General features: G+C 36.9%; 1 protein-coding gene across 1 annotated transcript in view; it reads left to right on the plus strand.

Annotated features, from left to right (window-relative positions):
- The first annotated feature begins 146 nt into the window (after window positions 1-146).
- Window positions 147-14053, plus strand: part of LOC140155433 (cullin-3-like) — a 38118-nt gene continuing 24211 nt past the window's right edge. Inside the window, exon 1 of the mRNA XM_072178281.1 lies at window positions 147-530. Within this exon, the coding sequence (XP_072034382.1) occupies window positions 474-530 (57 nt within the window). The 5' untranslated portion in view covers window positions 147-473. The remainder of the gene's footprint in view (window positions 531-14053) is intronic.

The following is a 14053-nucleotide window of genomic DNA, read 5'->3' on the forward strand; positions in this document are numbered from 1 at the left end:
CATGTGTGTACAATTAGAAGTAGGTTTAAATGTTAACTATAATAATAATTGTAGATATATCATACTTAGAAATAAGATAGAAAATCCTAAAATTCTTCTCGCAAGTTGATTTTTTAAGGCGGATGTTCAAAGTAGTTCCACTGTCGAGGCTGTGAAAAGCTAACATTGCATGCAATGGCAAGTCAGAAAATGACTGGCCTTTGATGTAGATTTAAGGGTGATAATTACACCTTTATTCCAAAGTTGTCAGTGATCTAAACACGTTGCTTAATTCTTAAGGTCCCAAAGAATAATCCTGTCAAGTGTAGAGGGGTTTTAGTTATAGGATTTTAGCTTAATCATCTCACGCCCTACCTGCGGGCTAGGCACTGCGATCAAAAAATAATAATACGTGACTGTGCAGATTGTTATTTCATTATTTACATCGGAATCTTCTTTCTTGATCGCATCTCACAGCTGTAAAAACCAACAAAATGAGTCTCAAGCCGACTGGAAAGAAGGACACCAAGATGAGGATACGGGCCTTCCCGGTAAGTATGAGGATTTCCATAAAAAACTTAGCTGACATAGTGACTGAAGTGAAGATGGGGAAAAATAATTTTAATTTTCACTAAGCTGAATTTATACTCGATCGCTTTTGCAGAAAAGCGATTTTCACGCATGCTCAACGACAACGTTTACTTACATTTCTAGAGCGTCAAGCCGATCAATCGATTCAAATCGCCGAGGCAAAAACGACGTCGCTTTTGCAAGTTGAAGAAATCTCAACTTCCCTGCGATATCGCTTGACACGTGAATGTCAACCAATCATATACAACCATCTGGATCTATTATTTTGCTAATTAATTTACCTTTCTCGATTATTAATTTTTGGTAGTGTTGGCCGATCCAACCCAAGATCGGATCTGCCAATCTCCGATCTGAAAATTAGCAGATCGGGCCGATCCGATCCCGATTCAGATTCCTTAAATGTTATTCTACAACCAGTACAAGTTCATTCAAGTCGGGCCCCAGTAATGTTAACGGCACAAAGCTTAATTCCCCAAACCTGTAACTATGTAATATGATGACCGTTTTTAGAGGTTTTTCATGTCAATATCAACCCAAATAAAATACCATTTTACACCCCAAGTCCCAGTGTTACTCACTCAGTGCCTCCGATTGTTCGGAAGTTTAATCATTAATCCATTTCTCTTGATTGTTTTATTCTTCTTTCTTCTCCGCGAATCAACTTTGATTTGTGTGTGTACCAAGTTAGGTGAATCACTGCGCGAATTGATTCGATGACCCTGCAGCTAAATCAGCTCCATATCGATATTATAATAATTTATGCATATGACGTATTGGGGAATACCGCGGAATTCCCATCCTGATTGGTTGTGCAGAGTTGTTTACAGAAAGAATTCACGTGTTCGGAGATTAAGAGATGAAATCGTCCGTGTGAGGAGGAATAAGCGCTTGAATGTGCGCGATTCTAAAAATAACATGCCCTCAAATTCACCTTGGGAAACCCGACATTGAAGGGCGCGCGTGTCGAGTGTTAAAGTGTTTACAAATTTTTCCCAGGGACGCACTGTACAGTCGGAAGTGTTGTCACTGAGTGGATAATATTATAAAATACAGTATGAAACGACATGATTCTTGCGGTGGTAACAACGTTTTTTGGAAATATATTGGCATTAAATAGTAGTAATGTTACATAAGAAAGTAATGGTAAGCTTAAAGAATTGTTGTGTACTTTTATTACTGTCAAGTTCAGAGATCGGTAAGCTAGATCGGCAGCTGATAGCTCATCTGCCGATTCAGATTCAAGGCCGATGCAGTCCATATCGGCACCGATCTCCGATTCACAGATCAGGATCGGCCAACACTAATTTTTGGTGATGAATTAATTCAAAGCAATAATTATTGACAGCAACTGATGTTTTAAAAATGTATTTTGTGGCATTTAGAATATTTTAATTGTCGTCTGCAATCGCTATCGCCGTGATAAGTATAAATGCAAAAGCGACGAGCGATGCATCGCAAAATTCGGCGATTGCACATCGCTTTTCAAAAGCGTTTAATCGCAATCGCTCGGCGATCGAGTATAAATTCAGCTTAAAGAACATGAGAATTAGAAAAAATATTTAATTCGTGTACATCGTGGAACATACTCTTTGCGTGGCTGTGCGGCGCGTAGTAAGCTGTTGTACGCAGATAACCTCGCATATATGGACGCGCATAGTTCTAGTAACTATAACTCGGTCCGTAGATGTCATTATGTTTATGATAAAGACTGAAGTCTTGCTGGCAAGACTAGCATATATAGTAGGTATGCTAGGTGAATTCAAATTTGCCATCAAACTGCACCATTATATCAAATTAAAGCCCTTGAGTAAACAAAGCCAAAACTTAAAACTAAAAAGTATACCACTGTAAATATTAAAAACAATTTATAAAACACTATGAACCAGCACAGAAAACTTATTTAAAAATACCCTTTAAAAACAACAATTTGTGCACACAAATATGGTCATTTTCACGGTAAAGGGTGTAACTTTGGATTTTTAACATTTTGATCCGTAGTTTTCTAATAAAGCCACAGAATTCCATGATTTTTGGCCACATAAGTCATCTAGTTAGCAGCTACCTTGGGTAGCATAATCATCTTCGGGAGTTACTGCGTTCAGTTTTAGCAGGCTTAAATGTACCTAATATTGCCATTTTGAAAAACTGTAAAAAACAGTAACATTTTTGTAAAACCCTGTGTTTTCTTCAGTTAGTTCATAGATAATTTTTCTTATCCTGAAAGTACGGTCATATGTTCAGTAAACACTGCCACATTAGATTTAATTGTGAACAGCCCTGTATTTTTGAGAACCGGACTTGATATTTGTCGTTTCGAGGCTTCATTTTCCGTTAACAATTGTTAACAAACTTTGTGGGTATAGCTTTGGTTCATAATTCTTGGTTATTTCTTCACTTCTTCTTGATTCATAACAGTTGATATCTTAACTTGAAATGGGTAACAAAAATTAGTTGATTTGCAAGCTTTTAAAATTTTTATAAAATCTTGACTTCAAAGAGCCGATTTTCCGTTAACTTTTTGAAGCCTCGAAACAAACTGTTCAGCAAGCTTGGGCAAATATAAATAAAAGAGCTCATCCAATCTATTTATCAAAATGTAGCAAAGTAGATCCTCAAGTCACTTGTTTTTAAATCATGGAGATATATATCACCGTTTGAAAATGGGACCCAATACAAACTTTCCGTTAACAATTGAAGCCTCCGAAACAAATGAAGCCTCCGAAACAACAGTAAGCTTAATTATCATCTATGCATATCTAAATTGGTATGTTCCATATTGATATCTGCATTGTAATTGTTGCATGATATGTGCAGAATGTCATAAATTTAAAAACAAATTGATATTATGGTTAATGCTTGAAAAATATACTGATATCCAAGAAAGCCCGTTTCGGAGGCTTCACATGCAAATAACACCATACTTAACAAATGGGTGAAAAAATTACCATGTTATAAATCTACAATATCTGCCGCATAGAATCATTGATTCAATACACACAAGAAAATAACAGCTTAGATGATCCCAACAGTGTTGTTTTCAAAAAACTACTTCTGCAATGTTTAACCATTGTTAACATGAAGCCTACAAAACAAAAAAAAATGACTTGCTGTGATAATTTAATTTTTGTCACAACTGAAATTCAATACTTTGTCTAAGCAAAGCATGAAAATTGGTAATTGTGATATTTTTTACCTATTTTTTCATGTCAACTTGTAGTAGTTAGCCAAATATTTTACTTTTATGATCACCTGTGTTGTTAACTGAAGCCTCCGAAACACAAATCGCTTGAATTGCCAATTCTAAAAAATAACTCCAATTTCTGTGAAACTTGGCTGGGAGGTTCCTTTCATCAAGTAGTATTTGTACATGAAGTTAGACATTTAAATTATTTTAGGAACCCAATTAAAACTTAAAAAATATGTTTAAGGTTGGGAAATTTCCATTGCAAATGACCCTTGATGTTAAAAATTTTCAAAATTGCAATTACAAACATAGCAAAACATGGTATAAAATTTAACTTATATCTGTTGACTTACTTTGGAATGGGATTTCACATGTATTCCAGCTTTCATGTCATAATTTTCTGAGCTTATGTAAAATACATTTTTTCTTAGATTTTAACCAAAATGTTATGGAAATGTCAATTTTTTTATCAGAAATCAAAAGGTTTAAGCCTTGAAACACTATTTTACTGGAATTTAAGTTGCTTCTATGCATGATTACAGTAAACAGAAACATATTTAAGTGGTTTGAAATTTTGACCCTAAAAATCAAAAGTTACACCCTTTACTAATACTATTAGTTCAATGTGTACCTATTGATGCAGGTGTAGTCGTACACGAGCTCGAGGAGGTCCTGGGTATTTTCTTCACTATCGGCAAGGATGAGCATGTCATCTGCTATGGTTGGGCAGCCGGCGGGAAGGCCTATGTGAAGGCTACCCGGCGATCTCTCAAGCTCCAGGAGAAGGTCATTAATGAAGACTTTGTAAGCCAGCGGTGATATTTTGCCTCCCTGTCTGACTCTTTGGGTGATTCTGAACGGTTCGGAGTCTCCTTTCCATCTCACAGACGAAAGGTTGTTTCTGGACCATTTGGCTAAGGTACCCCAGATGTCAAACTACGTCAAACGCCTTCTCCGCATCCAGGAAGGTAGCTATCAACGGTGGCTTATTTGCCTCCCTGAACAGTGCTTCATTTAGAGCAAGGGTAGCTGATAAGATGGCTGTCTCAGCGCCAGCGGTGAACCCGTAAATATTGGACTTTATTTTTGACTGTATGTCAGCAAAGTATGGCTCAACCTTCATCGTGAGGACATCTTCAAATACCTTACCTAGGGTTGATGTGATAGTGATACCTCTGTATTTGGTAGGATCATCCTTTGTGCCCTTCTTCTTCCAGATAGGTTTAAGGGGGTACTACACCCCTGTACAATTTTATGCCTATTTTTGCATTTTTCTCAAAAATTATAGCTCATTGGTGACAATTAAGATATGCATGTTGTAGGGGCAAGGACTGTACAACTATTGCTCTGAAAATTCAGCAACTCAAGGCAAGTAGTTATTGATTTATTGATTAAATACTGGTTTTCCCTCATTTTTGACTGCAACTCCACAACTGCTGTCTGTGGCGAAATAAAATTTCCAGTGCAGTAGTTGTAGTCCTTGCCCCTATAATACATATCTTACTTGTCGCCAATGCGCTATAATTTTTGAGAAAAATGCAAAAATAGGCACAAAATTGGACAGGGGTGTAGTACCCCCTTAATAACGCCAACCAGGAAGGTAGATGGGATGTACTTGGAAGTGATGATGGCATTGAAGATATCCACAAGAGGTTCAACAAGCATATCTTTTGCATAGATCAGGTGTTCACCAGCAATATCACTGTCCATTGCTTTCCCTGTTTTGAGCCTATCAAGGGCATCAAGGACCTCGTTATAGGTGACCGTGGTTTGCTCTGTTGGTCTGTTGGCGACTACATTACCCTCCAGACAGTACTGCAACATCTTCCTGTAAGACAATGTTTTAAAACAACGAATAAAACTTGAATAAATGCAGAAAGCCAGAATTGTGTCACGCAGTAAAAACTGTCAAACACATTTGAAAATGCTTGATAGTACACAAGCATTAATCATCAAAATGACCGTATATCAAGCGCTCGTACTATGTGAAGGTTTGGAGTTTGCATCGCCAGTTTTCTATTCAGCTCTTTTACATCAAAAATTGTGATAAAAACATGGATTTTGGAACGAAATAAAGCTTGTTTGAAGAAATAAAAGTATGTTTGTATTACAAGGGTGAAAATAAATGAGCTTGAACCGGGGGCCACTTTGGCAAAAAAGTGGCCCCTGGTTCACCAAGATTTGGAAGAACCAGGGGCCATTTCCAATTACCAAGGGGCCAATAAAAATAAAGATGTGCTGGATGAGTTAAATCAGCACTCTTTACTTGTAATTTGATATTTTTGGTTCACTATCCAGGGGGCCAGTTTTGTGAGAAAAGTGTCCCCTGGTCAACTAAAATTGAGATGGAACCAGGGGCCATTTCAGAGTTTCTGGGGGCCAAACGGCTCCCGTCTCCCACTTAATTTCACCCCTGTTGTATTATTTTTGTATAGCTAAAAACATGTTTAGCCTTGATGCAAAAGTTCAATTTGATAAACGTAATTTTATTTTAACCCAAGTATATACATGTAGCTCGGGTGGTCTTAAAGTAGGGGGGTCACACTATTTTGTAATCAATGCTTTATCTCCTTGGTTTAAAGCTTTTCTGAAAGTGCTTACAAAACTAAACTCATAGCAATTTAAATGGTGAAAATCGGTCAAAGCGTTTTTAAGTTATTACAGTTTTAAGGTTCCAAAAAATGTCGATTTTCAGCCCAAATCGGTGAAAAACACCCAAATTTAACGAAGTGGCAACTTTGATATAGAATAAAAACTTAAATATGAGTTTCAAAGATCCAAATTCAGTATAATTATACTGTCATCCATTAATATTAAAGAATTAAAATAATAACAGGCATGATATATTATGCAGTTTCTGAAATAAAAGACCTGGAAAATGGGCAAAATGGCAAAAATCAAGGACCGTCGACAAGTAGCATGCCATAGAGATATTCCCCATAGAAAACACACACGTTTTTACAGGCAAATTGATAAAAAACCACAATATTCAATTTGTTATAACTTCGGAACGGTTTATCTATATAAATAAAAGGAAGTCGCTAAATCTTGTTCGCGAATAGACTCAGAGATGATTTCACTTTCAGCTCTGATTTAGTCGTACATTGATCGGGTACATATTGCCATTAAACCATCCGAGGTTCATTTTTGCAAAAAATGATGGTAACTAAGAGAATAACATAAAAAACTGTCGTGTTGCTATGCAAAATCGCATGCAGTGGCATTGTGGGTAATAAGGAAAACGTGAACCGCGTAATAATATTTCCATTACAAAACCATACGCAGAGCAACATTGCCCTGTTTTCTGCCAACTGCGAGGTGGCCAAGAAATGATTCAGGCTATCTAGATGCACAACATCGCTGACTACTTTAAGAATGATCTTACGAGCTTTTAAGCCCTCGCACCCCATTTTCCGCCACTGCACCGAAGTTGGCAGCCAAGAGATTAAGGCTACGTCGCGTGAATGTTATTATTTATTCTAGACCTATGAATCTTCGTTTAGTTTTACAGCCAAATTCATACGGGAGATTGAGGAATATACGGGGAAAGCATTGCACTTTATTTGGTTAAAAACGGTCAAGACCAAGAATTGGCCTCAAAATTAGTGAAAATATGGTTAAAACCTGTTTTTTTCCCGGGATTTTTTGTTGTCAAAACTCAGTGGTAGCGCGTACCGTAACTAACTGGCAGCAGCGCGTTGGCGTTAGTACGTCGGCGTACTGAGAAATGTGACGCCTTACGTCGGGGTGCATAATATGCACAGACCAACGTACCGTGCCAGAGAAATTGAAAAGAAAAGAAAGGAAGACAAAACTGAAAAGGTAGGCCTATGGATGGGTCTGGTTGTGGATTATATGCATGGTACTGGATTCGGTTAAGAGATTACCCGCCAAGATGATAAAAATTCGTGAGGATACGAGAGGAAGGAAGGAAGCTAAAAATAAAAATGAGAGAAAGAATAAATAAATAAATAAATAAATAAATAACTCATGTAAAAAAAACTAAAATAATGAGAACAGAATTAAATAGATAAAATTCAAACGGGAAATCAGAAACTAAGCAGGAAATGGGAATAAAATGTAGAAAAAAGCCAAAACTAAAAGGAGAAATGTAAGAAATGGTAGATTTTTAAAATAATGCATGGGCACGGGGCTCAATACATGAATAACGTGGAAACGGAAATCACAAGCTAAACAGCATGGGAACAAAATAGACCTATGCAAAAGAAACTGAAGAGAAAGAAAGGAGCTAAATGAATAAAAAAGAAAAAGAAGAAGACAAAAAAAGGTACGGGTAGGCCTATTATACGGGTTATGGTTGCAGTAACTAAATGAAACGGGAGGAAACTAAAGAGGGAAAGAAAGAAAGAAACTAATCAGGAAAATTAAGGGAAAAGAAGTTAAAAGTAGAAACTAATCAGGAAAAGTAAGAAAAATAAATAACAACTGAAGGAAACGGGAAATCACAAGCTAAGCAGCTAATAAAAATGAAGCTATAAAGGGAAAGGATAGATATAGAAAATAATGTGAATGGGGTTACATTGTAGGCCTAGATAGATAAATAACATGGACACGGAAAATAACAAGCTAAATAGCATTTTGTTTTAATGGAAACAACCTAGGCCCGTGCAGAAGAAACTGAAAAGAAAATGGAAATGCAAGAAGGGACAGGTTTAGAAAAATAAAATTTACCTTTCAATGATTCTACCTTTTCAGTAATTCCTCCTGTTTTAGTGATCGCTCCCATTTACTCATCTAGCGGGGACCCGCGCGAAGCGCGGGTATCCCGCTAGTCATAGAAAAAAGAAAGTTATATCCAAAGAAAGCAATTTTATTCAATATCTAGAAATACCACCTAAGAAATTGATTGCATACTTTCCTCATTGTAGGGTAACTTGATTTTCCAAATGACCAAAATGAAAATTTCAATTTTGGTAGGATTTTCCCCATAGAAAACACACACATTTTTATAGGGAAATCGACCAAAAAAGGTACCATTTTCAATTTGTTATAACTTTTGAGCCATTTATTGTAGAAAAGAGAAAGTTATATCCCAGGAAAGCAATTGTATTCAATATTAAGAAAAAAGCATGCAAGAAATTCATTGCATATGTTCCTCACTGTAGGGTAACTTGATTTCCCAACAACTAAACTAACAAAACACAACAGAAGCAAAAATGTGTCAAATGCCATTGCAATAAAAATACATTTCAAAACTTTCCATGACTGTAAAAAACAAGATATAACATGTTTGTACATTGGTGAGTTGAAATAGAAAAGAAGAGTCTTTTAGAATGAATAAAATCAGTAATTCAGATCAATTCAAAATCAGCACTTTTGGGCTCCGAGTCAGATATATGTGCTGTGACGACACAAATTAGGCTAACGTGTGACCTCCCTACTTAAAGAAATGATCGCAGATTATCAAGGAAATAAATCTGACATAAATTTTTAAGCTTTGACTTGTCATGTTAAAACATTGTTAAATCACTGAAAGTGAAATGTTATTTGTATAATCAAGAAAGATCTACCGACAACTACAGGTAAATTAGTAATTCTTGGCCAAGCTCGAACATTATGAACGCTAGTGGCCAGTACAAGTATACCAAGTACATTCATGTTATAACACAAAAAGTATGCTGATTTAGTTCAGGTACATCCTCTCATGAGGCATGATCAAGAATTGGCTATTTTGCTACATGTATAGGATGATGTGAGTGATGTTTACTTGTTCAGCATGTTCAGTTCAGTACTGAATATTTGTAACTATTTCCCTGAGTTAACCAATGCCAGTGATTAAGATCTGCATCAGGCCTCCAGAAAATTTTCTGATGTCTGGGAACTTGATGACAAGTGCTGGAAATTTTCTGTGAAATAACTGAAATAGGCCTCTGTGCGCGTAGCGAACATCACGAGTGTGAAGTCCTAACGGCTGAGGTGCAGGGCCCGCGGAAGCTCTCAGGGTTTAGATGCTCTCTTGTGCAATCTGAGCCTTATTTTGGAACAGTTTTCTATTAAAAAATTACACCCTTTTTCACAAAAAAACACAACTTAAAATTTCAAAGTATTACTGTCAATACTCACAAATTTCCATGCTTTAAGGGCTGGGGTATGAGCGTTTGGACAGTATTTATTGTGGGACATTAGAGCACATCAGACATATCGAATTGCATTCTGAATACGAAGAATGTCATTCTGATATCAAATAATTTTGATTTTTGAAATTTACAATTCAATACACATTTTATGGCAAATCATTAAAAATTGATATTTTTGATATTTAACAGTACTTGAAGTAAACTTTACAAATCTGATGATTTATACTTAAAGTATATGTAGGTGGGATGAAAAGCCGATGATCAATTGAAAATTTTGACCTTTAGATTGAAGATATGGATTTTTTCCCAAAACACCAAAAAAAATTAGGTCTTTTGGGAAAAAATCCATATCTTCAATATGAAAGGTCAAAATTTTCAATTGACCGTCGGCTTTTCCTCCTACATACACTTTAAGAATATGTCGTTAGATTTATATAATTTACTTGAGGACTGTTATATATCAAAAATTTGAAAAATATCAAATTTTTATAATTTGTCATAAAATTTGTATTATATCGTGATTTTCAAAAATTAAAATTATTTGATATCAGAAAGACATGCTTCAGTATTCAGAATGCAATTCGATAGGTCTGAGGTGCTTTCGCATGTCCCAAAAAAATACTGTCGAAACATAATAAACGCTCATTTTAGATCCCTTAAAGCAATGATAACAACAAAAATATTTAATGGTCCCCGAAATGGCCTCAATCAGGCCTAGGCCTTTATTTTGATCAAGTTTCCAATTCTGAGTGGACACACCCACCTTAGACCCTCAGACGACCTATAAACATGATAAACCCAGACGCAGTTATACTAGTAGTGCTCGGTGGTCAGGGTGCGTGACTCGCCACTAATCGCGCACACGCTCATTTGACGCGTTTGTTGTGATGACCTGGCCCATAGGTTAATTGACCTCAACGCCCTAGCAACAGACCTTTTTTGTTGGTTATTTCCATAGTGATTGAATAGTTTTGCAAAAATGAACTTCAGATGGTGTAATGGCAATATGTACCCGATAAATGTACTTGAATCAGAGCTGAAAGTCAAAGCATCTCGGAGCCTGCTTGCAAACAAGATTTGGCGATCTTCCTTTTATTTATATAGATTGTACCGATTTTCCACAATTTTTATGCAAAGTTCAAGTGGCGTGCTGGGATTTTTTTTTCAGGGGGCAAGCCTGTATGGGCGGGGCCCAAATCCACCAAACCAAAATTTTGTCGCCCTTTCTCAAAAAAAAGGTTGACCCAATTTTTTTTCGGTGGTTTGAAAAAGTGAAGAGCAAAAAAAAAAAAAAAAAGAAGGAATACAAGGGATAGCGACTTCATTTTGATATAAAATCGTTCCATTTTTTAACAAAATTTTAAAATTGTTCAAATTCTATCCGCACCTTATATTGTTGGCCTATGGATTCTCTCTTTCTCTTTCTTTTCCCCTTTTTTCCATCTCTCTCACTCCTTTATTATTTTGCCCTGCGCTAGGGGGGGGGGGGGGGGCGGGGGCCAAATAGGCATTGCCAGAAATTGCCCCCGGCAGCTACGCCACTGCAAAGTTAACAGTTGGGATTATAGGTGTGATAAACTTTTACCGGAAACCGCTTCACAAGCGGATTTAATGATATGAACCCTTGAGGCATAGGGGTCTAAGTACTGTTTTAGCAATGTCTGTCCATACCTCGTCCTCGGATGCTGTACCTCGATAATGGTTAGGTAGATTGACTTACAATTTTATAGATAAACAGATTGACTTCAGATTTTTATGATAGGTGGGCCATGGTCAGAGACTCTGGCTACCTTTTTTGGGTGGTGTTCAAGGTCATACTGAGGGCAAAGGTCATTTGAGGTCAACTTGTAAATTAAAACGTGGTTTGATATGAACATTTCGAATCCTACAGATACATGTAGCATTATTCAAGACTTAAGGTTAAAATTTGGTCTCATACATGTACATGATATGCAACAGTTGGGGGATGAGGCTGTCGACCATCAGGTCAATCATCTTTAATTAAATAAATAGATATTGAAATTATGTAATTAAGCATCAAATTTCAATTTTGTACCAAATTTCTGCTGAAATTTTTTCAACACAGTCAATACAATAATGCACAATTTCTGTGCAAACTAGAAGTGTATGAGTTGATAGGCAAGTTGTAATTGTTAAAACAATTACTTGGTGACATGTACATGTCATAGTACACTAGTATAATACACATCAAGCTTAATTCTGGAACCTTGTCCACACATATATAACAATGTGAAATAGAACTTTAGTAGCTCTGTAGTTAAACTTTTCTTGAGGAGTATAGCATGATCAGTTTTAACTGATCAGGCTATATACTCCTCAAGAAAAGTGAAATTCTTGATCACTGGTTTCACACAAAAATTGAATGCAAAGTTCTTTAAGGCCAGGGCCAGCCCGAAGAATGTCTCAGCAGTTTTTAATAGGTGACTTGCATAACTGAGAACCAAAATATATCCTTCCAGGCCTATTTTTAAATCCTTTTTAAGACTTTGGAATTAGAAGCTCTACATCAATGTAAGTGAAAAGAAAATGTTGGAAAGTGATTAGAAAACGTTAATTCCCCCTTCGCGGAAGGTAGCCCTCTTTCCTGTACACTTGTGTCCCAGGCATAACCGTTTGGAGTATCTCCACACAGGAAGGTACCGGGTTCCTGCAATAATTGACAATCTGCCAAATTTAGAACTTGTTAGCTGTTTGAGATCCCCTTTATTAGCACTGAAGAAGTTAATTTGCCACTGAACGGCAGGTAATGGAGCGAATCAAGGGGCTTGATTGATAATTTGTTGCGTCTGGGGAAATACGTATGTATATGTGTGTGCTGGAACTGCAGCTAGATAAGTATGTGTGTTGATGATGTGTGGTGACTATTAGATTGTGTGCTAGTGCAGAAGATACTTGGATGGTTTGGTTTGGAATCTTATCTCTCTGCTGCTTCAATGGATGAACACAGGGTGAAGACACAGCCTCTGAGAGTGCTCATTATGGAAAAAGTACATGAAATGTCTCCGTCTATAATATATTTGAATTCTTTTGTTGAATGTATTGATTGTGTATTATTGCTGGCAGTGATTTTTAAAAGCAAAACATTTTGATGTGAGGGATTTGCCAGAGTCGGGTACCTGAAAAGGATTATTGCACTGTCATGTGATACAACATGTTATCCATGTGGTATGTAATGCATTAGTTCAAGGTATGGCAGTGCTTCAGGAATTGTAGAAGGAAGGTAGTACAATGTACATGATGCATACGTACACAAGTTTCTACATTTGTTGTATTTGTTAGTGAATAATCAATCCTTGATGACTTCTGCATTTCAACAAAAGTTGGAGAGAAAGCTATGAGATGTCTACACAGTGGTATGCGCAAAAGGGGGGATGTGTGGCCCCACTTTTGAAAATGAGTTGGGGGAAATGCATCCAATCGGTGGAAAAACTGAGAAATTAGCTGAGTGAAGCGAGCCGAAAATTTTAGAACAGTTGGGGGAATTGAGAGTTGGGACCCATGCCCCTCTCCCCCAGTTTTGGAAACCTGCAGACGCCACTGTGTCTACACTACAATGTATGCCTTGAAAAAGATTCTTTTAGGTCAGCAATTTCCTGCTCACCAGACCTTTTTGGATGAAACATACAAGTCTTGGGCAACATGAATTACGGTTTATACTAAGCACCGGGAGAATTCGCGATACGCAAAAAACGCCGAAATTCACAAATTTTGGGTATAATCGCGAATTTTAGGTTCGGCCGCGAATTTTAAAATTTTTCCAAGATATTCATTTTCCAAAAAACATAAGTTTTTACTAAAATTGAAAGAATCCCTGGCGATCTGCAATACAATCCATGCAGAAAAAAGCAGAGAGCAATTTTGACAGTCGTAAACATGAACCTGGAAGTGAGCACACGATTCGGGTCGCAGTGCCGTCGTGAATAGAAACCAGAACATGATTGGCTGATTATCGTGTTGTGAGTGGGTAGATGTTTAATCACTGCATTGGTTAGAAACTTTTATTGATTAATCGGTAGTATTGATTAATTTCTTAAAAATGGCGGAGTTGAAAGCTGGTTGTGTTTATGCGATGGCAGTGTTGAATCACAGATTCTCAATGTGTTGAGAATCTGTGGTTGAATCGTGTTGAACTTGAGCGTAAGTTTGATGAGTGATTGAGCCGATCAAGTTGACTGAAGGC

Source organism: Amphiura filiformis, chromosome 6 (genome assembly GCF_039555335.1).
Source record: "Amphiura filiformis chromosome 6, Afil_fr2py, whole genome shotgun sequence".
Classification (NCBI taxonomy): Eukaryota; Metazoa; Echinodermata; class Ophiuroidea; order Amphilepidida; family Amphiuridae; genus Amphiura; species Amphiura filiformis.